This window comes from Simochromis diagramma, unplaced genomic scaffold (genome assembly GCF_900408965.1).
Source record: "Simochromis diagramma unplaced genomic scaffold, fSimDia1.1 OVJJ01000421.1, whole genome shotgun sequence".
In the NCBI taxonomy this organism is placed as follows: Eukaryota; Metazoa; Chordata; class Actinopteri; order Cichliformes; family Cichlidae; genus Simochromis; species Simochromis diagramma.
The window spans coordinates 8,900,039-8,924,308 of record NW_024387250.1 but is presented as its reverse complement, the minus strand read 5'-3'; the positions used below and the strand labels follow the sequence as shown (position 1 = coordinate 8,924,308).

The following is a 24,270-nucleotide window of genomic DNA, read 5'->3' as shown; positions in this document are numbered from 1 at the left end:
GCTTTTTTTCTTTTTGGATTTTCAAGCAAATTTGTTATTTTGTCATTTGATATTTTCAACAACATTTGCAAGTTGATGGCTTGTCGGTGCTGCATTTGTAGTCTGAAATTGATGTTATCTTTATGTCATTATCCATCAGGTGTAGATCGTGGCGACGCTGCTCGTTATTGGTGGACTACAGCAGATTATTGGGAAACTACACCAGGTTATTCAGGTAAAAGGAAAGATATATGGTACTGTCTTTGTCTGTCTTAATATTGTTCATTTAATCGCTGTGGTCAACAGTTTACATCAAATAACAGTCATGAACAAAACAGAGTATTAGAGAGATTTTTTTAAATGGACATGAAAACTAAATGTATAAAGGCTAATTTACACACTGAAACAGTTAATTTACACAAACTGACGTAAATGTAACAATGTAGCTGGAATTAAGAAATAAGTGCTACAAGTTAAAGTTTTTAAAACATGTTTAGCGCCATCTTTTTCAGTACAGAACCTGAGTTGGTTGGTTGCAATCAACTGACTTACATTAGTTCATATAGCTAACTAATAATAGAACCAGCTAAAAATCTCTTTTGTTGTAAACTGGTTGGATGTACTTGGGAAGAGAAAGATTATTTTATTGAATAAAAACCACTGATAGCATCGGCTGATTCTGACTCCAGCTAGTAGATCCAGTGAACCACCTGTCACCTGACTCAAACAGGTTCTCCTTCACACTGGTCTCATTTATGAAGTGCTTTAGAAACCCGAACATTACTGCTAACAGCTAGATTTCCCTGTGTCAGAGCAGCTAGCTAAACAGCTAAGAGCCACTTACTGCTAAAGGTAATGAGACAACACCTACATACAATTTTTTTTTCAATGCACCCGTTGCTGATGCAACAAATGCAAATTGTGCAATACATTCATGATTCTGGGCCAATTTGTTTTCTTTAAAATTTGTATATATGACACATGCATATAAAGTTTATAAATAATATTATAGTTCTGGATATCTGTTTATGCTGTAGCAGTTACAATCTTATACATTCAAACAACTAAAATGTTAAACTCACTGTCCACAAAACTTATTGTTAATTGATTAGCTTTTTAACATGTATTTAATTGATTTTTTTTTTAATGATTCTGTGTTACTTCAGGATGTGGTGGTTACCTGTATGGCAGCAGTGGCAGTTTTTACAGCCCCAACTATCCAAACCTGTACCCAGACAATTCTGACTGTATATGGTACATCAGACCAGGCAATCAAATTATTCAGCTGGAGCTGTCAGATGTAAAGTAAGCAAGTATTTTTCCATACCTAGGATGAGTGTGATCACTCTTTACTTTGGTTGTATTATGGTGACTTTTAATTCAAAGTTGTGTTCTTGGTTTGTGTTAATCACAGCACTGAGTGTGGATATGATGATGTTTACGTCTATGATGGCTCCAGTACTGGAAACCGGCTTCTGGGAAAGACATGTAACAACACCAAAAACAACACTTTCTATTCCACCGGTTATTATTTGACTGTGCGCTTCAGGAGTGATGGCAGTGTAAGAAACACAGGATTTCATGCTTCTTACAGAGTTGTGTGTAAGTCACACCTGTTATGATACCTTTATAAATAAAGTTAGGTACCGTGTCTACAGTTTATTTGTGGATTTTACTGTCAGTGAAAGAAAACAAACAAGCAAAAAAGAAGTAAAAATCATAATCTTGAGATTTTAATTAATGGGAATTTTTTTTTTCTTTTTTGTCTATCCTCCTTGAAGCTGGAGGTTCCTGCATTCACAACTGTGGTTACCAGGTTGGTAATTGCTCTTGCTCTTCGAGCTGTGTATACACAGGGGACTGTTGTTATGACTACGAAGGTAAGCAATGCTGAAAAGTGCCAAAATGCATTTATTCAGGGCCTGTATTTAATGACAATTTGCGCAACTTGTACTTTATTTTGTGGAACGAGGTATACAAACTAAATACGATAAATAATTCATGAATAAGAAAATATAGTACCCAAATATTTGAAAACAGCATGATCAGAGTATGTTTCTTTTTCTTCTTTCCTGACCCAACGTGCCTGTTATGATACACACAAACATAAAAGAAACTAGATCTTAAAATCTTTATCCCACAGATCACTGCGGATCCACAACAGTAACAGATATGCCAGAAACAGATGCAACAACAGGTAAATAAAAAGAATTAAGTAAAGATGCTGTTTAAAAAAAAAATGAGATTAAAAGCTATAAAGTAAATGTTGTCTTCCAGATCTGTACTCATGTCTTTACAACTGTGGCGCACACCTGGGAAGCTGTTCCTGTACTAGCTCTTGTGAATACTACGGCAACTGTTGTCATGACTACTACTGTAAGTATTCTGTCCTTCAAAGCTCAGCAGAAGGAGGCCCTGCTCACTATGATCACACTTTCCAATGAAAAGAATTTTTCCTCGCACTACAGGTGTGCTGCCACACTTCCAACAGTCTCACACTTACACAGCCTATAAAACAGTCACGCTTATTCAAAAACAAGGGGGCAAAGATGTTTGGAAAACTGTTGAGTTTTAATCTGTATGGTTTGCTCCTTTGTTTCAGCTTACTGCCCAAGCACAGGAGATCCAGTCACAGGTATAAAAGTCTGTATGGGGAAACATTTTTAAAGCAGCAGCTCAGTAAAAGCCATCTCATAGATTTTTTAAAATACTGTATCTCTCTCTGTTTTCAAGATCAGCCATCATGTCGTTACAACTGTGGTGCGCACCTGGGAAGCTGTTCATGCAGAAGCTCTTGTCAATACAATGGTGACTGTTGCTATGACTACTATGGTAAGTGGCAAGTCTTACAGATCAACGTTGTTAACCGTCTCTGCAGCCATCTCTTGCAGGAGCAAACAGTCTGTCAGATTCCAGTGTAATGGTTTTCTGAAAATGACACACGACATTGTGACTTTGTGTTTAAAGAGACAATTTTCTTTGGCCTTCAGTGGGATATACTGTATGTATCCAGATTGTTTTGGTTGCTCAGTTTTGGAGATATGTCTGTCATGTTTTGAATATAATGAAACTCCCTTGTCATGCTAAGAAAGACAAATAAATGAGTAATAAACATAGCTTAAAAAAAAGGAAAAGATCAGCCGTAATGTCTCTTTTCAGAAATTATGACCCTTGCATAATGGGTCATAATGCACAAACCTTGTTATGAGCAGCTTTATCCACTGACCCATACTTGCTTGTGTCTGTGTGTGCATCCTGGTAGATCTGCTTTTCCTTCTGCAGAATGATATACTTGGTAGTTGCAATTTGGTAGAAGACAAACAAACAAACAAAAAAACCCAACAACAACAACAACCAACTGCTTACTTGTTTTTGCTCATCTGAACTTGGGTTGCAGTGGCAACAAGCTAATGCAAGATATTCCAGACATCCTTCTCCCCAGCCTCAATTTCCAATTCCTCCTGGGGGATCCTGAATCCAGGCCTTATTAGAAATATAATCTTTGCAACACATTCCCTGGGGTCTCCTCCAAGTTCAGCGTGCCTAGAACACCTCTGAAGATAGGCAACTAGGAGTGATCCAAACCAGATCAGAATCACCTCAACAGGCTCCTTTTGACATGTTGGGGAAAAGAAAGGCCCTGCATGAAACTGCTCAAAACAAGGTTTTACAATATTTCTTTGACAAACCTGGTCCTGATTTCTGAACAGAGACATTCCTGTTGAGTTTTCAAAAATATTTTAGTGCTTTATGCACCACAACACAATTACCATAAGAGAAGGGAGACATCTGAATAGTGGACGTCTCCAAAACTGAACAATCCAGATAAATAAATGGCACTCCAGGCTGGAGGGAAAATTAGTGTTTGTAATTTTAAAACTGCCCCCATCAGACTGCAAAGCAACAATTTTTGTTATATTTTTTGGAGAGTGTGGGAATTATGTATCTAATTCCCACATCCACAATAATCCCCAATTATTTAAATACTATGTTTTATTTAGAAAACCTTTTCTTCTTTCTGTCAAATAGATTACTGCTCATCAACCACTACGTGGCCTGACGTTACAGGTGCAAACCCTTACTTAAATTTTAAAAAATCAATAGTTTGATATTTAATGATTTGCTTGTAGTCTTATGTCCCCATGTGTTTTCTAGCTCAGCCTTCATGTCGATACAACTGTGGCTGGAGCATGGGAAGCTGCTCCTGCTCTAGCTCTTGTGAATACTATGGAAATTGCTGTTATGACTACTACTGTAAGTGTTCAGCCCATCAAATTCATTAGTGCTCATATTAACATAATGTGAATAAGCGGTTTGTTAAACAAGCACATTAAATAAGTAAGAAAAGGTTAAACTGGCAAAAAGTCAAAATATTTTCTTTCCTCTGTCATGTAGCATACTGCCAATGGTCTACTGACATGCCCACTACCATGCCTGTTACAGGTATGACAATCTCTCAACAGACTGAATGACAAAAAGAATTAAACACACCAATTATTCAAACACACTTTTACTCCCCACAGAACAGCCTTCATGTCAATACAACTGTGGCTGGAACATCGGAAACTGCTCCTGCTCAAGCTCTTGTGAATACTATGGAAATTGCTGCAATGACTACTACTGTAAGTAAAGCTCAGACGAGAACGTCACTGCAAATGGTGATCACAGTTCCTGCTCAACAGTATAGTGTATGGCTATAAAATTCACTGTATTTGCTGTATTATTTAAATCAACTTACGATGATGCCCGTAAAATAAGTAAATTCCTGACAGTAAGTAACTTGATCTAATGTTGTAATTATTTTCTTCACTTCTTCTAGATTACTGCCAGTCTCCTGACTTTACCACAGGTACGAAAACCTCAGTGACCTCGAGTAAAACCAGAAACTGTTAATGCCTCTGGCGAGAAAGCTTACTGAAATGATTTCTGTGTCCCTCAGCTCAACCCTCATGTCGATACAACTGTGGCAGTTACATGGGAAGCTGTTCCTGCTCAAGCTCATGTGAATACTATGGAAACTGTTGTTACGACTACTACTGTGGGTATCTGGTCAAGCAATCTCAACATACATTTATTGCAATATTACTTAAAAAGAAAGTATCTAAAACCTTCATTTCTCCCTTTAAACAGCCTACTGCTTAGTCTCAACTAGGGAGCCAACAGGTAGGGTCCTCGATGTGCAGAATTAGTCTGGAGCAGTTTTGGTCATTGCAGTGACACTTTTTGCTATTTTATTAACATTCAACAGGGTCATGTGGAGGCAATCTGTTTGGCTCTGGCACCTTCTCTAGCCCTAACTATCCCAGCTACTATCATGACAATGCCTACTGCATGTGGCAACTAAGAGCTGCATACGACCAAAGAATCTTCCTGCAATTCACATTCCTACAGTAAGTAAATAGAAAAATGAGCAGCATTGTTATGTGAGGCACAGATGGATCAATCATGTGAAGACAGAAGTTACATGCAGATCTTTTTTTTTTAAAATCTAGATCTATGTTTCAACTTTTAAGCTAATTTCTAATTTATGGCTTTTATTGTGTTTTAAAAAAACACAGGCTGGAAAACTGCTGTTCCTGCGACTACATTGAAATCTATGATGGGCCATATGTTTATTCACCATTTTTGGGCAAAGTCTGCAACAACAGTCTGAGCACTTTCTTCTCCACTTCCAACTATATGACTGTGGTCTTCCGGACTGACGGTTCTATGGTTGGTCGAGGTTTCAACGCCGAATTCACGAGCTCTTTGACACCAAGCTCAGGTACGCTTATTAGGAAGTAAAAGTCGGGCTATTTTGGCCTCTGCTTCTTTGATTATATCTTTTTTCTTTTTTAAAACATCATGCATATCTGTACCATTTTTCATACTGTAAAAAGTGGCTGAATAATAATTCAATAAGAACCAAAATGTGGGACCGACAAACCCTAAAAAAAATTCAAGCTGCTGTACCAATCTTGTTAACAACATGCTGTCAGGTCGAGTGGACTGCTCCTCAGACAACATGAACATCGTGATTGAGAAGTCTTACTTGAACAGTTTGGGTTATGATGGTCACAGCCTGTACCTGAACGACCCACACTGCAGACCCCAGATTTCCTATTACAATGTGGTCTTCAGTTTTCCTCTCAACACTTGTGGCAACACAAGAGAGGTAGGAACCCCAAAACTTTCTAAAAACAACAAAAAAAACCCCATTAACAGCAGTATTTTATAATTTTCAAAACAACTGATCTTCTTCCCTGAACAGTTTGAGAATGGCAAAATTGTGTACAAAAACAGTCTTCGTGCCTACAACTCCAACTACGGCGAGATCACACGCCAGTCTAACTTTAAGCTAAACGTCAACTGCCGAATGGAGGAAGACTCGGTATCTCAGATTTTATACGAGGTCCATGAACTAGAGAACACCACCATAACGGGCACAGGCAGTTACAATACCAGCATGGTTTTCTACCAATCCAGCAGCTTCTACTATCAGGTGTGTTTGGGCAGTAAAGGTTTGACTAGAGAGAAAACTCCTATCGTTATAGTTATATGATGCTGATAATTTTCTTTCACGCTCAGGTGACTCAATTTCCATATGAGATAACACTAAACCAGAACTTGTATATTGAAATCGATATGAGGAGAGGTGACAGCAGTCTGGTCCTCTTTATTGACACCTGTATAGCATCACCATCAGCCTTTGATTTCCAGTCAAGACCCTACTACTTGGTTCGCAATGGGTAAGATAATGAGTGCCCTCCACGGGTCAGTTTAATTCGCTAACTACACTGGTTTTTGTCCACAATAAGAACAAAGGGATTTGTGTTGTAAATACTAAAACTCCCAGTGAAAATAACTGAAAAAAGTACAATATTTAATAAGCACTATAATTTAGTATACTTTTGAGATATCTGTAGCTTATACTCCAGCTATGGTTACTTTAAATATTAGGATTTCACAGATACAATTTAAAAGATACAATGATCTCATAAAAGGACATTATTTTATAATAAATTAATTGTTCCACCACTTTATCTAAATAATGGTCTCTTTTTGTAAGCAAAAAACAAACCAGTAATGCGTGTATTTTCCAGTAACATCTCTTTCTTTATCATTCTCAGTTGTCCAATAGATAACACCTACTATGCCTACACTACTGGCACCAGCCCGTTTGCTCGTTTCACATTTAAGGCCTTCCAGTTCTTGCGGGCCACAGAAGACGTGTACCTCCAGTGCAAGGTCCTAATATGTCCAGCCTCCGACTACAACTCCCGCTGCCGCCGCGGATGCACCAAACGAGTGGCCAGAGACGTGGGGTCTGAACATGAGAGTGAAACTCTGGTTGTGGGTCCCATTCACCTTTTAGGTAAGTGCGACTTTGTACTTTGTTTTGAATTCTTGTGCTAGAAGAACAAAAAGTGAACAAAGTATCTGACTATTACTTACTTTTTTTTATATTTATTTCTAGACCCTGAGAAAAAGGAAGATGCGAATGATGAGCAGAAAGAAACTTAAATCTTCTCTACTTCTCTCCCTCTTCTTCACGCCTTCACTCTAACACTGAATATTATCCACCCTTTCTTTTTTTTCCTTTTCTTGCATTACATGAATAAAGGCATCATCAAAAGACAATATGTGTTTTTGTTCATTATGTCAACTGTCATCATCCTGTAATAAAAGGACAGTGGTTGATTTTTGTTCTTGAAAACAAAACAAACAAAAAACGAAACAAAAACAAGAAGACATACCACAACTCAGTTAGAAAACACTTTACTTATAAATTAGTTAGATTAATCCATCTCACAATGATTCACCATCCCAGAGGGATGTCACCGCCAGAAGGCTTAAACATTCACGATTACCTACGAACCTACGACACAATGAGAGAACATAAGGCAGTCATTACTGGATGCCCCCATTACTGGTAAGTAAGGTAACAAGGTGGTCCTAAAAACAGATAACTATGTTCTTCACACATGTTGCTAAGCAACAGACAACAGTACCCAAGACACAGGACAATCTCGCTAAAGGAGCAGTCTTAACTGCGGCACGGTTTTGCTCGACACTGAACATCTATCCAACCATTCAGAATACAATACTCAGTAAATATTCAGAAAAATCACTGGGATCAATATGATGAATTGGAAATCTCAGCGTGAGTAAACACAGAGGCTAAAACGTGGCAACCCAGTGCTACGTGGCCATTCTGAACGTGTTCACATGAGACACAAGACTTTGTAATTCTGTCCTAAACATGGAGATACTGGATATTAAAGTGACTTCATACAATATCGAAAGGTCAGAAAGTGACATGATGCAGTTAAAAGGGTCCACAAAACCCTTCTGACAAAGTAAGTGGAGCTACTAGGATGGATTTCAGGAAACGGCACTCTCTGGAGGAACTTCAAAACAACACAACTTCAAATATGGTCTAGGTTGACAACTTAGCTGGCTGACCAAAAACCAGTGATACACAGTTTGGCCAGATTTTACTCTCAATGCCATCTTTATAGTACAGCTGGCACTGATTCTTACGTTAGTTAGCAGCATTCATGTAGCAGAATTTTGGCAAAAAAATCAAAAAATAAATCATGGCTACCATAGAAAACTACAATGGCCAAACTTTTTTTCCTAAGGTTCTGGGTCTGTTGGTTACAATAAGAAGAGGCTAGTGTAACAATAAATCTATTCATCTTCAAAGTAACAGTCCTTTCTATCTACTCAAGAAAGTGACTATATCAGGCACTGCAAAGAAATTGTAAAAATGCACCAAGCACTGAAATAATTTCTACAAGGCGGCTTAACAAAGATACCTCAAGGCCAACAGTGTCACTCCTGAGTTAGTAATATTAGAGCAATACTTGGTTAAAGCTCCAGGAGTATTGAGAATTTATTTGTGTGGAGTTTCTTTTTTTGCAACTTTCCAATTTTGGGAAAGGGACATGTTGTTAATGCAAATTAGATATTCTAGTAGACCTTCCCTCTTTCACTCTCTTGGCAAGCAAGCAAAAATTATGCAGTACTCTTTACAGAGATTTCAGTGAATACAACACTGAACACTGGGCGCTGTCAGTGTTACCCCTCATCCTGTAAGATGCCTCTATGGCATCAATTTCAAGTTTTGAAACTTGACGTCTGACCTTGAACTTAAGGTCAAGGTCAGACGACTGGGATGGGAGCTGGGATTTTTTGCAGGATACACCCAGGGTATCAATTTCAAAATCCTATGTTGCCTCATTCTTGCAGCGTTTCACCTGTTCCATTCCCAAAAGCAACATTAAAAGATCATCTACAAGAAACTGCCAAATAGCTGAAAGTTATTCATTCAGCAGTCACTGGTTTTACCTTGTAGAAAAAATCTGATCTGTTTGCCTGTGGGGGAAAGGTCCACTTTGAGCAAAGTTCTTTTTCTTTTTTATACCAAAGGAAAAAGAAGATTGAAACCAACATGGTAAATTTAGTAGCCTTGAATAAAGTGTCTTACATTTCACTACATAGTCAAGCTTTTTCCTGATCAATGACAGTAGGTGAATGTCACTGCAACTGCTGTCACAAATAAATTCTCAACCTGTTAAAAACACTGACCATCCCTTTGTAATACACTTGAATGGGCACCTTTAACTATACAAAATTCATCTGAATGTTGCTATTTTCCTGTTTAAGTACAACTTTCAAAGACAAGGCTACATAAAGGCCAAATGAAAGATAAATAAATAATATTACTATAGAAATAATAAAACATAGGAGTCCATTAAAAGTTCTTTTAAAGTTTTCCTCATTCATCCATTACTTGTGTTGCCCGCGTGCAAAGTGGCAGGCAAAGTCGTACTTGCTCTTGCACTTGTGGCCGCAGATGTTGCACTGGAATGGGTTCTCGTAGCCATGGCAGCCCATGTGAATGGTGTAGAGGATGTTGTCAGGGAAGTAGATATCACAGTGCTGGCAGTGATGCAGCATGTGGGGGTCCTGAAGTGGGGCTGACAGGCCGGGAGCTGGTGTACTGGGCTGGCTGTTGGAGATACTAGGGGTGCTGGTGCGCCCACTGTGCTCGCTGCACGGTCCCGCTCCAGGACTGCAATTACTGTGGGGAGGAGCCCGGGGTTCTGGGGGGATTGGGGATGAGGAAGAAGCATGGGCCATATTGGCTGTCACAGCAACAGGAGCCGTGGCAGGGTGTGGCTGCTGGATGAGGAATGGCTTCTCATCAATGATAGACTCTGCTCCTGGAGACATCGAAGGCTGAGTCTGGGGCTGGGACTCTGAGGGGAGACTGGCCAACTGGCCTGCCAGAGTAGACAACTGGTTCAGGGGGTTATCCACGACCATATCATGGTGATGGTGATTTTGGTTTGCGGAGAGAGCGTCCTCGCCTGCTCGACTTTGATTATCATAGGTTTCCTGACGTAAGTGGGGCAACTCATGGGAGAAGTCGTTCACATTGTCAGCCTTGTGCACCACCATAGAAGGGGGGCTGAAATTGATAAGGAGCCTGCGGCCATAGCCCAATGAACTGGCTTTTTTCTGTAAAACACTCAGCATCTTCTTATGGGACAGTGAGCGGGCGCCTTTCATTGGCAGGAGTTTGTGACGTCTCCGGCGATGGTGTGACAAGTTGCTACGATCGCTGCAGCGGAATGAGCACAGCTCACACTTGTAAGGCTTCTCGCCAGTGTGCGATCTCATGTGGGCCTCCAGGTGACGCTCGTAGGCCGAAGCAAATGGGCAGAGGTGGCAGCGGTGAGGTTTCTCTCCTGTTCAAAAGAAAACAAGCTGAGCACCGAAATCTCATCAGTGTTACCTCCTGGAGATTAGCCGTTTTAATCTTACCTGTGTGAATTCGAATGTGTTCAATGAGCCGTGCTGTGCCTCTGGTAGCATAGTTGCAGTAGCGGCACTTGAGCTTGCCATCATAGGTCCTCTCGAAACCATCTACCAGGATCCCTGAGTTGTCCTCCAATGACATGTCCACTGAGGGGTGATCCAGTCCATTCTGACTGCAGTCTGCTTATAGGAAAATTAAAATGATTTTTTACATAGACCAAAAATAAATAAATACATACATACAAAATAACAATAACTTCCTGACCCCTGCTTGCCTGCAGCAGTTGTGGCAGTTTTAGGGTTTGGGATGGGGTAGGGGGTTAGGGTCTTGTATTGGACTTCTAGTGTCAACAGCATCTTGGCTTTGCACTACTTGCGTGAAATCAATTACTAATCCCTCATAGTTGTTTTACAGATTTTACATTGGTACTTGCTGAGTTTATACAATTTAAACTTCACCTGAATGGAAGGACTCGTCCTTGTGCAGTAGGTCTTGAAAAAAAAATTAATATCAAAATAATTCAACAAAATTACCTTGTCAGTTATACAGCACCATCTGGAAATGCAAAGATTTTGTTCTACATGGACAGTAACATCTACTGGTATTTTTTTTAAATCTTTTGTGGTACCTGTCATATTTGCTCAAACTAGAAGTAAAAATTTAATTAGAAGAAAAAAATTTTTAATCTTTGTGATTTTCTTGTCAGTCGGCCATATAAAAAAAAAATCTTCAAAACTATTTAATAAATGAAGCTAAAATTTCACAGCAATAATTGTATATGTCCAATCCTTGAACCATAAGGTTTTTAGGCATATCTGAGATGGTCGAGCAGAAGGCCTACGGGGATTTGAGATGGACTCATCCTGATTCAAACTGCACCACAAAGCACACAAAATTAATCGAGCGTTACAAACACAGCTTCTTGTTACCTGCTGGCAGCTCATCCGCCTCCTTGACGCCGCTGACAGAGCCCGATATCATGTTGACATGTTGAGTCTGCTGGCTCAGATACTCCTGAAAATCCTTCACAAAGTCCAGCGTGTCCGGTTTTTCCTCCCCCATCGAAAGAATGTGCGAGTGATGCAAAGGTCCAACACTAAAAAGACGTTCAGACACGTGTTACTGACCAGCAAAGACGAAGACACGCGAGGTCGGAAAAACAATTTTCTGAACTAAGTAAAAGATTACAGGAAAACAACCGGATTTGAAAAAGTCAAAGCATGACCATCATCAGCTAGCGGATTTTAAAAGAAGCACACCCACCTCTTCAAAGCTAAAACAACGACTTAAATGTTTCGATGGGTTTGATCTGAAATTCTGTTTTGTGGTAATCCAGACACACAGACAGGATAACCCTGGGATAATATGATTGACAAGCAGGAAATCGCCGCTTTCCGACGTCTGCTCCGTCTGTCCTACACGGTGCTCCTCATCTTCGCGATGTTGTTACCAAAGCTACGCTACGCTACATTAGCCGAAAAGCTAACTTTAGCTTATCTTGAAGAAAGCATCTCTGTTAAAGAGCTACCCCGGATTTCTGGTCATCATTTACGCTTAACTAGATCCTCAATAATACCGGAGCGATTAAATGTTTCCCTCTGTCGACAAACTAGTAATTATTCACACGAAAAAGAAGCCTACTAAATCAAAACAATAGCCCATTTTACCGGGGTTAAAGTTCACTCTGTGTTCGTCCGCAAAAACCCTCCTGCCACAGCTACGGTGTAAAACGAGAGTTCCTACGAATAAAGCTCTAAGAAACCCAGGAACGCGTGATATGTTAGTTACAGATGCAAAAGGCCACCGTAGCTTCTTGTCGAACTAGTTGTACTTTTTTTTTTTTTTTTAGGAGAAAACAGCTTACGGTTTGACGTGACGTGCAGGCAGTATGATTCTGGCTCTCTGAGAATTCCTAGGAAAATGTGAAATATGTTCAGCAATTTACTGAATTAAGAGCAAACATAGACGGAATTTGAGTATATAAGGAAAAAAAACAGAGTTTGTACAATTCTAACGATCTTGAAAGTCAATATTTGGTATGACTAACTTCTTTCTTCACCATAGCTTGAACTTTCTTAGACCAGCTCTCTTGTAGTTTCTTTAAGTAGTCTCCGGGAATAGTTCTCCAGACTTCTTAAAAGACATTAAAAGTCTTTCTTTCGAGCTTGCTTGCCTTTTGTTCCATTCTCTATCAAGATCATCCTACACTGCTTCAGTAATATTGAGGTTCAGGCTCTGGGGAGGCCAAACCATGACTGAAAGTGTTCTTTTGTGCATGTGTGTGTTTTTTCTATGTAGATACACTGTAAAATCTAATATTGAGTTTAATTAAAAATATTAAGTAGACTGAACTCAAATTTTAACAGTTTGTTATTAGAACTCAATTTAAGTAAGTTACCAGTACTTTTTATTCAAAAAAGCTGATCAACTCAATTTATTTGAGTCATTTAACTTAGAAAAACGAAGTAAGCTGGAAATGTTGCTTCTCAGTGTATGCTTTTACTGCACTATCAGCGTGTTTTGAATTATTGTTATGCCAAGAAATTAATCCATTGCCAATCATACTTTTTCTAAATTGCATTGAAAGCTGGATTAAAATTTGATGCCACTGTATTCATAATTCCATCAATTTTGAGAAGATGCTCCAGACCACTGGCTTAAATGCAGCCCCAAACCATGACAGAACCTCTAGCATATTTTACAGATGGCTGGAGACCCTTGCTTTTGAAGGACACACACCATGTTAAGATATGCCAGGAAATGACCTTATGCTTTTCAAACTGTGTTATCTTTGGCATTTTGATTGATTCAACTAAAGAAATAGAAACAAATTATATGTTTTTAACACTGTGCTGGTAGTAAGTACCTAAAGATAAAATTTAAAACTGGGTCATTACTAAGTTGTCTGTTATGTGAAGACCCAATACTGTATTATCCCTTGAGGTAAATGGATTTTTATGAATGACTCATAGGTCAGTTAGGTGGCTTAAACAAAAAAAATGTATTACTCATTCAAGTCTGGAAACTTGGAAGACAAATACAAAGAAACTAGAGGTAGCTGAAGGCTTTTGCACAGTACTATAAAATCTTGTTTTAGATATCTTGATAGCTACTTAAAAATGCTTAAGATTTAAAAAAAATAAAAATAAATCCTATAATTGTGTTGTTATTTCCCAGTACATTTGTTATTCAAGCACACTGTCATGTTTATATGGATATGAAACACCCATCTCTTGCCATAAGCTAAAAAAAAGTTAAAAGATAGCCTGTCCATTCAAATCCATGTCAAAGCATATTTTCACATGTACAGCTTGCAGTTATGTGCAAGAGGCAAATGAGGCACAGCAACTGCAATACTGTCAAAAGCTATCGACTCATTCATGTTTCATCACAATCAATAATTTACTAGTACGCGCCTAATGAAGATCACATTCCCCCATTTGTGTCAAAGTTGTAGAAGAACCACTGAAGAGAAGATAATAAATGACCAAAGTAGAGTGAGACCACTGTATCCTTTTACCATGTTGAAACTACTGTCAGACCATTAGTACTGCAGCAGTAATGTAAACCTGTTGCTGGTGAACCCTTTGTAACATGAGTTACTCAGTACTGTATTCTTTATAAGGAGTATGGTGTGTCTGTGAGTCACTTTAGAGAAGTAAGAGTATTTAAACACGATAATATAATGGTTTTTGATGTGCATTTGGTTGCATGTGCTATTGCCTGGAAACATGTAAATACAGTTTAACAATTTGGACACTAGGTGGTGCACATGCCTCAGTGGTGAAATAAGTTCTTTCCATTCTCATTTAACCGCATGCAGTTTTTAAACAAAAGTACTCCACGTGACGCAACATACAAAGCAAACACAGTAATCTTCACAAGTCCAGAGTTCATTTTATTCGCCATGTTTACGCAGATTACAGCTCAAAGCTGTGCCCAGGCACGGGAAGCTCAGTGTACAGTACCCTACAGTGTGCGTCAGCTCCCAGTCCCAGGGACAGCACGAACAGGACCAGCGGAAGACATGACAGTCGACCTCATCAGTTGAACCATGACCACCGGAGCAGCCAATTACATCACCTTCTAACAGCCTGTCCACACTAATGTTATTTTATTGCAATTTAATTATGCTCAGGTTTCCTCTGGGGCCTGATCCTGTTGAATAATTTACACGCAGCCACAATGATTTGTCGCCACCAAAAGACAAAGTGCGCACTTCTCTGTGCTCTCATTTGTTTCAGTAGTTTTGTTTTTAATTCCTGCCATATCAATTAGTGAAGCAATAATCTTGTGTTGTACTTCCTGCTAAACATTTCCTAAAGTTAGAACCAATGAGGCCTTTCACTTTGAAGGTGTAATTTATTAAGTCTAAAAATACTTAAGGTTCAAACTTAATTTTGCATTAATGAAATGCTCAACAGTGAGCAATGTATTATAAGACTGACAGCAGGTACTACTCTAATAGAGTTTATTTGGACTTACATTTACACATGGTATGTGATTTTATATGACTTTCCTATGTAAAAGGATGTGTTGAAGCTTACTGTCAAACATAGTACAAACAGACACATGGATTCTACATCAAAATTTTGGTCTATTTGAATCACAATCACTCATATACTTAACATTTTCTAAAGGTCTGACTTGAACTCAAAGCCTTTACATGACTAATCTAATTTATATGAGTGAGTTTGAATATACACAGTCTGCCACATGTAAAATTTGCGCCGGGATAACATCTGCCTTTGAGAAGGCTGCAGTGTTATCCACTTACTCTGATTCACATTTAAAAGGCCTGAATGAAAAGGTTCCCTTCTCCTCTTAACCGCTTGATTTACAGGCTGTTTGTGGTTTAATGCCACACGGGACAATTAATTTGCTCTTCCTCTCCTGAAAGAAATTGGAATTTAATTTAGAGAAGGCCTTGACCAGTTTTTTAAGACTTGGTGTCATTTGTTGGGCTTGTGTAAGAGCTGCATTAGAGATCACCCTTCTGGAAAAGCTTTTTAATCCTAGACAAGTGCAGCCATAGTAACGGTAGACGGGAGCCTCTTGGAGGGAGAAAGGTGAAGGGGGACTTTGACGAGATTTATTCTTCTTCTACTGAGACTGTTTCTTTCTTGAGGTCTCCCGCTCCACGTGGAGCATTTGAAAAAGAACTAAGAGGTGGGGGATAGGATAAAGGAGGTATATATTAAGCTTTTCTTTCCTCTCACCACTTAATTTCCTTGCAGGCGCGCCTTGCGCTGTTGTAATGAATGTAATTGCCGCCTTTGATGAGAATGCTATTATCTGGATCACACTTTACATGGGCAAACAAGACTGCCTCTCCCTCCACCTCCACCGCCCATTTAACTCAGCAGTGAGACCCCCCAATTATGCAGGGAACAAGTGGCTTTTCATAAAACCAGCGTGTCGCTCTTGATTGGTGAGGCTTGGAGCTAGCTACATGTGGACAAAGGATAGATTAGATTTGATATAGGCACACCAAAAACCCCATTTCCTTGATTAATTTCCTGCATGCCTCACAGAAAGGTCCCACTTTCTCCTCACTGAATTCTATCTCTCCTTTAAAGACAAACTTTCATCTTTTGATAGATGTGGCAACTCAATGGACAGACAGACACTTTATTGACCCAAGTTTGACCATAGCTGCCTGGGCTGCAGGAGAGAATATGAACAAAAAGAGAAATGTTTCAGTTCAGTGGGGAGGATGGGCTTATTTTTCTTATAAAACCTCAAAAATCTTTGTGATCCTACAGTATTTTCGCCTTGAGCTGGGATCAACTCACGTTTTGTGCCGATCCTTTTGTGTCTTAATGTCATCACCCACAGCTCGCGGACACAATTGAGGCCGTTCACTCATTCTGGTGTTCTCTCTTTCACACACCCACACACAGGCACACAAAAGCACACTAAACACCCATTTGATAATAGTGGCGAACAGATATGATGGGACTTTATGAGGCGATGCGTGATAAAGCCGCTGCCACCTTAGGAAGTCTAAGCGTGTTCTTCTGACTCCCTTATTACCGTATTAAAGCACCTCTCGACAAATTCACACACATCTTAGCCCGAATCTCACAAACTGGAGTGATTCTGTCCAATATTCCACCGAGCTGAAATATCCAGAACAATCAAATAGACTGTCACAAGTGACAAATTATACTATTACTCCTCAAAGATTGTCATCCTTGAAATGTATTCATAGCCATTTCTTCTTTATCGCTGAGTGATTATTCCTCTAAGCAAGCAATTCCCCCAATGATAAATTGGTAATCAATTCATTTGACTGTTGTGCTCAAAGAAAGGCTGCAAGGGACTGGCAGCATTGGTCAGTCTCATTCACTTGCATATGTATCCAGCACTAACTCATGGTGTTGCTGAGTATGATGGATGCCATCATACCCACCACCTCACTCTTAAAGGTTTATACCATCAGAAACAGGTTGTCATCCGGACCCAGTCACGAACGAGAAAGAATTGGCCAATATTTTTGACTGAAGTGGCATTTTAGCAGTATTTATTTGATGGTCCCACTACCAAAACCGTGGACCACAAATAAAGAAGATGGTATAATAGCTTTTGACTGGCCAGCTAGCTCCCAACTTGAAATGAAGTGTCCAGTTGTGAGTTATCGTGGCCAAACGTCATTTGTACAGCCTGAAAAGTGGGGACATTTTTCTACCTTGTCACTCTCTTGCTATAGCTCATTGTCCTGAATGATGCCTCTGAACGCACAGTTGCCCTAATACGAGCGTTTCACTCTTGCTGCAAGAAGACTGATAATGGATTAGCCTGTCCATAGGAAGATAATATAGTGCATCCACTGGCACATCCTTAAATACCTATGGGGAACACAGAGCGTCAACTCTCAGCATGCGTGATACACTGCTTAAAAAGAGACTTCAGTTAACCAATGTCTTTAGCAATTAGTCTGCTAATTGTTTTCTAAAGTAATTAGGATATGAATTAATTTTGCTGTATTTAAAATTGAACATTAATGTTTCCTATAACTCAAAGTAAAGTTTTCATATTGCTTGTTTGACCTGATTAGTCATCAAAAGCTCAACGACAGTTAGTGAACAAGTCACGCAGCATATCCTGCATGTTCGCTCTAGAAACTACTTAAAAGATTATTTGATATAAAAAAGGAGTTTGATTATTTTTCTTTCAATTGGCAGTTACATGATTTCAGTTTGACTTTTAGTATTTATGTTCACTTTTGTTGGTTTTACCTCTCAATTTACAAATTGATGCTATTTTTTACATTTTCTTTGAAAATACTATATTCATGTCATTTACCCGTTTCATTTATCATGTCTTAATGCTATGAAACAACTTCTTACTAATTTATTATTGTAAGGTAGCACAGAATATGAATAAATTCCCCCTACCATCTCTTTAAGTAGAACACAAAGTCCCAGTGTAATGAAAAATAAGACATAACAAGAAAAATTGTCCTCTTTTTTTAATTCTGAGTGTATAAATACATAAATCTAGGAGACATATTTTTTTTCACCCATTTCTGTTGTCCAAAAAACCAAAAACAAACCCAAACCTGAATAATGCTCTGTTATTTATCGATATCAAGTTGTTAACAAAGCAGGTCCCAGTATTCCTGGATCTGAGTGGCTATTGAGTTTGAGTAAAGAGTTGTCTGAATTGGACAGTTGTGCTAATGTGAAGGAAGTTTTAGATTAATGAGGCTTCTGCCCTTTGAGGATATTGATCAAATGCAATCTGGCCAGAAACGATTTCCCATGCTCCCCTGTAATATTAATAATGTATCAACGTCACGAACAAAACTGGCCACAGTATTCCTTCGGGCACCTACAGGATAAAAATCCCAAAGATCCCAGAAAGGTGAGGGACACTTAAAATATCAACTGAGTTTTAATGTTTGTGTGACTGGCTTAGAGCTGCTTCCTTATCTCTGCTGTGTAGAGCTTTGAAATGGACATCTCTAATAGGAGCGGACATCCTAGATTATAAAATCGGCTTCAGCCGTTTGAAGGCAGATCTGTGATATGCTTTTATTTTTTAAATCTCACAAAGATACATAGTTGATACATACTTGAAAATAATTAGTGTACAAAACTTTACTTCTTGAAGTTGTTCATTGGCTTAAAGGCAAAGAAAAAGGACTGAAGGAGTTGCACTCATGTGTGTTATGTAACAACTGACATCCTATACAAAACCAAACAGATTAAACAGAGAACATCAAAGTTCAACAGAACACTTTGAAATAAAGGAAATGTTATTTGTTTCAGAAACAAATCCAATTTGAGGGTAATTTTAATATATTTATAATTTAAAACTAGAAAAACAGTAAAGATGTCAAGATAAGAGGTAAGAGGTTCACTTAATTTTAATTTACAGCCACTAGCTTTGACAATATTCATCATTACAAAAAGTGTAACGTAATGAGCAGAGTCAATAGGCTTAAAATTATTGATTAAACCAGTCTGACCAGTTTCCCATGATCCCCTGCTGTTTACTTTGTTCTTTTTTGACATTAGCCAGAGGCTAATGGGCTGATGGGACTGTCTTTTGCCCCACGGCGGTGGTACATATTCAGTGCTTCATGTGTGGTTTTTCAGCAAGATTACACAAGATTACACAAAAACCACAAAGATAAATTTGGTAGCACAGTGAAGCATGGAAAAGGAGAAACTCTCAAAATTCTTTAATAGTGGGGAACTCGAACATTCATCCAAAATAAAATAAAATGAAATAAAATAAAAAATATTAGTAAACTATTTTCAGAAAGACAAGGACCCCATGATTCAATAGATGCCAAACACTATGGTCTTTTATTTTATTTTATTTTTACCAATATTGTAGTTTTTCTGTGTCAAGCACATAAAAAAAAATCCCTCATATTTTCTCACACAACACATTTAACATAAAGGAAACTGCATTCACTACGCAAACATAATTATTCCTGCTACTTCTTAGTAACATAACATGAAACTTGCCAAACACGGTGAAGTTTTTTAACAGTGCTAACAAATCTCGTAGGCAGGAAGTTGAAACCAAACCATTCTCAGTTTGATGCTCCAAAAGCTGCTCTCTGCAGTGACTCCATCACTGGACCTCCTCCAGGCATCGTTAGCCAGATGATGATGGGAGCTACCTTGGCCATAATAGGAGGGTTGACTGACCCCTGACCCCGTATCGATCGGCTGGCTGTGTCCAGCTGGGCCTCCCCAAACGCAGTCAGCTGGAGAGGTGTTTAAAATCTAACACCCCAGCTCCTATCCAATCCACTACACCCTCATTAATTACATAATTTACCTGTGACAGTGACAAACCTGCTCAGCCACACCGCAGTTTATTAAGGTCGCTGTATAAAGCCCAGGCCAAGCCCAGATCAAAAGTGTGTGTGTGTGTGCGCGCCTGTGCTCAATGGGGAGTGAAAGACCCCATCTCATACAGTATGGGATTATGAGTATAGATGCATGCTCCTAAGGAGAGTGTGACTGCTTTGTCCTGCCCTGTCGAGCTCCTTAGTGGGGAAGTTTATTTTGATTCATTTGATATGTTGAAAAACAAAGATTACCAATTTTCTTGTATAGACAAGAATATGAGTACAGATTACAGAAACATGGGGGAGAAAAACACAAACAAAACGCCCCGGTAAAGTTTATCATTGTAGACCTTGTAAAACACTGTGCTTGGAATGGTATTTGACATGTTTTTGGATGAAGTATAAAAACCCAGAGATTTAAGACCACTTTCTTTTTATGTCTTTTCTGGTTTTACTTTCTTCAGTTTGCTGACTCAGTTCTTGTCCGGTCTTTGTTGTCTTTGCTGCTCCAGAGCAGAGCAGAGCAGCTTGGTGTTTGTGTGGCATTCATTCCTCAGCTTTCGCCATTGCATTGCCTCTTATTTCTGCAGGTGTCTCCAATTCTATATCTGCCTAAATCCCCCCCCCCCCCGCTCTTACCCCTCTATCGTTTCACCTCCTTCAGTATCCCCCTTCCTTTTCTCTTTGCTATAGCCCCCTACACAATAAAAGACTATTGGTTTCCTCTTGCCATACCTTTCCCACTACACACTGGTATTTCAATCTCGACTCAATCGAGAAGGCTGACCTGCAGACATAAAGAATTGGCTTTAAGGCTTTCAAAATGGAACTAAATCTGCTGCAGGTCACACTGGGGGAAAATAAGCGGCAAATGTAAGTAAGCATGAAATAGTTTTTCATAAATAATCCAAATGACAGCAGGCTTTCTAATGGTGCCAGGGGGCTGTAAAAGAATATGTTGCCAATTTCTCCCCTATTAAAGTGAAATAGAAAGCCAAATACATAACGTGCTGACGGAAAAGTTGCATACTTGGGCCCATTGGATGGGAGATTGAGGACACAGTTGGGTATTAGAGGTGGTTGTAGTTGGAGGTAAGGTGGTGGAGTGATTGCTAGCCTTACAGTCAAGGTTTTTCCACTGTGGGGAAAAAGAATGCCCCTCCTTCACATCAAATCAATTGGTCAATAACTGCCCCCTTTTTCCAGCGTGTGCACAGGTAGGCAGTTCTCCCTATGCACTGTTGATTTGATTTGCACTTATGTTTTTACAAATAATCAATGTTCCATTTTGACTGATACAAGGCGTAATGACTGCATACACTGTCAAAGAGGGAAAAAGGAAAGAAGTAAGAAATATATATTTGTAACTGAAAAAAAGGATCAATGTGGGAGTGCTCAGTCAAGAGCCTGAAATAGCACAGATTCAACAAACAGGTTACGCAATTCCTTCAGGCCAACGAATGTTGACGCAAGCATTATCTTTTACTTATGTAAATACACAAATACTAAAATAAAAAATACAAAAAGAAAAATTTGCTTTCATTTATGTTATTTATGTGAATTTATACAACAGTTATTAGCAAAATCTATTTAAACATCTGAAAAGTTCACATAATTCCCTCTTTGTCTTTTAATATTTTATATTTCTGATGCATTCATTGATGACAAAAATGCATGTAATAATACAAATAAAAATAAAACATTTATATGTATAATTGAAGTGTGATTTCTGCCCAAGTATTTAAATAAATTTGTGCAGTTACATGAAAGTAAGCTTTGTATATCAACAGCTTTTTTTCTTGTTGTCAATTTGCTTTTATGCCTCCCAACCAAACAACAGAGTGCACAATTTAGCAATACAGTGCGTATTATAAACATGTCTTGTGTTGTTGTGTGCATAAATGGAGGAAAAAAATGTGTTACATATGCTCTTCTATCTCAGTCATAAAACATTTGATTGAATTTTTTGGTGTTAAGCAGCTATGTGAGGCTACTCATTGTGTGTATGTGCCTAACAGAGAAAGTGATTTGAAGTCCCCTTGAGTCAGACTCTGTTATTTATTGCTATTAAATGGTTAATTTTCCTGGGTGCCCTGAGGACTTTGGCATGTGTTAAGATGTGAGGAAGATAGAGTTGTCATGGCTTGGTCTGAATACTTGACATATGAAGAGAGCAATTTTGAGAGGCCCATTAACGATTGGTATAGGACAGATGCAAAATTCTATTATCTACATTATATGATGTATCTGTATATGTACTATATATATGTCTTTATTTGTATAGACACTAAAGCCCTTACTTATCAACCTTTTAAATAAAGCAAAAATATTTTATACCCACTTAAAACTCTTCTTATTCTTATTAAATTCTTCCTCGAAATGTATTTTATTTTGAAAATTAGCCCATACAACAACACATGAAAGTAAAACAAACCCTTTGAGACTCGAACTGAGTGCAGAAAACAAAAAAGTGTTATAATGAGTAACTAAGTTAACTTATATGTTATACTTTTTTTCATCTTCAAATGTATTTATTTATGTATTTATGCATTTCTAATGTAAATCCAAACATTAAATGAGGTCCTTTTGTAGCAAAAGACAAGGGTGTCCACATAAATAGATTTTTATTTATTGACTAAATACAAAAACACCTTTGTGAAGAATATATTGAAAGTACATAAACTTACTCTGCATATGTTCAAATTCATATATGTGTATGTGCAGGCCTCTCTTGTCTTTGTTGAAATTACCTGTCATTAGGCAGTCCTGAAAGCTGCTGTAAGAGGCAGAGGACACATACTAATCAGTTGACAGCAATAGCACTTGTTACCAAAACACGACAAGAGAGAAGGAGAAGAGAGAGCAAACAAACACCAATTACTGTCTGTTATGGGGAGGGGGAATTTGTATTTGAGCCCTGTTCGTGATCATATACTCCTTGCTATACTCACAAACCAACCACGAGGGTCAGCAAAGCTTCGCCCACAGGGAAGATATGAGCATTAGTGTCTAGTAGAAAAACACGTTTTTTTGTTCTTTGACCTGGAAAAGTGAGATTTTCGTTGAGTTTAATAGTCTTGCTCCTGTTCTGTTTTTGTTATTTCCCCAGTTATCCTCTTCAGTTTTGGAGCATCCATCCCCCTATGTGTCAGAGAGCTGCAGGTTTTCCACTAGAGCTGATGGAAAAGCAGAGACAAAGAGGCAGTTAAACTGCTGTTAGTTTTGATTGGTTAGTAATGGGCTTTTATTCATTACCCAATTTATTGATCCATCAGTAATCAATTTTGGCTCATTCCCAACCCATGAGCTGAATCTCAATCCATTTTCTGAAGTGCCTCCTTAATTCTACGAAGAAGCTCTGGTGAGTCTTTAATGCGGCGGTCTCTCTCATTACACTGGAGCGCACACATCAGTTACATGTATTTCTTACGGGCCACTGGCTTCTGTGGCAGTCTGACTGAAGTCGTGGGGAGATAGTCAGCTATGTCTGGCCTGTGAGTGCACTCTGTCTGTGTTTCTGGGCTCACTTGAGGTGGTTCCGCTGCTCTGCTTGTCGAGGTCTAAGGTGACACTTTCTCATCCCCGTCAGGATCACATCCTTGATACCAACAACTCTTCAATTATGCAGTGACACAGAGAGATCAGCTGTCTCTGTGGATGGGGACAAGATAATATGGTGACGCTAACAGTGCATTACACAAGTTCTCTGGGTGTGTAGCCAAGCTCTTTAGAGGACAGTACAGCCAGTTAACCTTATCTGCATATGTCTCTGCTATCTGATGCTCATTGTAGAGGTAGGCTTTTTGAATTAAGCCACTGATTCAGACAGACTTCCAGAAAGCTACTCATTCAGTAAATGACAAGGATAACTCAGTACAATTGGTTCAGTTAAGATTTTGCAGTAAATGTTTGCTCTAGTATCTGCTGAACTACTCACTTGGTCTACTAATATTACAAAGTTGCTGAACATATAGTCATCAGGCAGACTATGTGTACAAAATGCCCCATAACCTCCCAGTGCCTGTATAAATTGGAAAAGTTTGGCATATCCTGCTCCAAATGTCTTTTTAAAAATTTTTTTAGATTACATGTGAAGCTGGAGCAAGAAGCAAATCCTTCTCCTTACATTCAAAGTCTTGAATAATCAGCCCCATCTTATCTTGAC

General features: G+C 38.8%; 2 protein-coding genes across 5 annotated transcripts; one reads left to right on the top strand and one right to left on the bottom strand.

The window, feature by feature from the left end:
• The first annotated feature begins 468 nt into the window (after positions 1–468).
• Positions 469–7,589, top strand: cuzd1.2 (CUB and zona pellucida-like domains 1, tandem duplicate 2). Its single transcript, XM_040001728.1, has 22 exons — positions 469–490; positions 1,146–1,284; positions 1,394–1,581; positions 1,761–1,859; positions 2,123–2,176; positions 2,257–2,355; positions 2,582–2,614; positions 2,713–2,811; positions 4,009–4,047; positions 4,135–4,233; positions 4,375–4,422; positions 4,503–4,601; positions 4,799–4,828; positions 4,919–5,017; positions 5,110–5,142; positions 5,228–5,369; positions 5,538–5,743; positions 5,958–6,133; positions 6,230–6,460; positions 6,547–6,707; positions 7,089–7,333; positions 7,436–7,589. The coding sequence occupies exons 1-22, from the start codon at positions 469–471 to the stop codon at positions 7,480–7,482; spliced, it is 2,388 nt and encodes a 795-aa protein (XP_039857662.1). The 3' UTR covers positions 7,483–7,589.
• A 132-nt stretch (positions 7,590–7,721) lies between these two features.
• On the bottom strand, positions 7,722–12,724 carry ikzf5 (IKAROS family zinc finger 5). 4 transcript variants are annotated; one of them, XM_040001271.1, is made up of 4 exons: positions 12,654–12,724; positions 11,719–11,885; positions 10,795–10,971; positions 7,722–10,718 (listed from the first exon to the last, which is right to left on the bottom strand). In XM_040001271.1, exons 2-4 carry the CDS (start codon positions 11,849–11,851, stop codon positions 9,754–9,756), a joined length of 1,275 nt encoding a protein of 424 aa, XP_039857205.1. In that variant the 5' UTR covers positions 11,852–11,885; positions 12,654–12,724; the 3' UTR covers positions 7,722–9,753. The 4 variants fall into 4 exon arrangements, with proteins under 4 accessions (XP_039857205.1, XP_039857204.1, XP_039857203.1 ...); XM_040001270.1 differs by lacking the exon at positions 12,654–12,724 and adding an exon at positions 12,457–12,586; XM_040001269.1 differs by lacking the exon at positions 12,654–12,724 and adding an exon at positions 12,053–12,450.
• Between the last annotated feature and the right edge of the window lie 11,546 nt (positions 12,725–24,270).

Excerpts from the sequence above, each read along its gene's own strand:
- ikzf5 (XM_040001271.1), bottom strand. The coding sequence starts at position 11,851 with ATGGGGGAGGAAAAACCGGACACGCTGGACTTTGTGAAGGATTTTCAG. Across the intron at positions 10,972-11,718 it reads GGCGGATGAGCTGCCAGCAG|CAGACTGCAGTCAGAATGGA; the intron begins GTAACAAGAAGC and ends TTTTCCTATAAG. Across the intron at positions 10,719-10,794 it reads ACACATTCGAATTCACACAG|GAGAGAAACCTCACCGCTGC; the intron begins GTAAGATTAAAA and ends TCTTTTGAACAG.
- cuzd1.2 (XM_040001728.1), top strand. The coding sequence starts at position 469 with ATGTTTAGCGCCATCTTTTTCA. Across the intron at positions 4,423-4,502 it reads CACTACCATGCCTGTTACAG|AACAGCCTTCATGTCAATAC; the intron begins GTATGACAATCT and ends TACTCCCCACAG. Across the intron at positions 6,708-7,088 it reads TACTACTTGGTTCGCAATGG|TTGTCCAATAGATAACACCT; the intron begins GTAAGATAATGA and ends TATCATTCTCAG.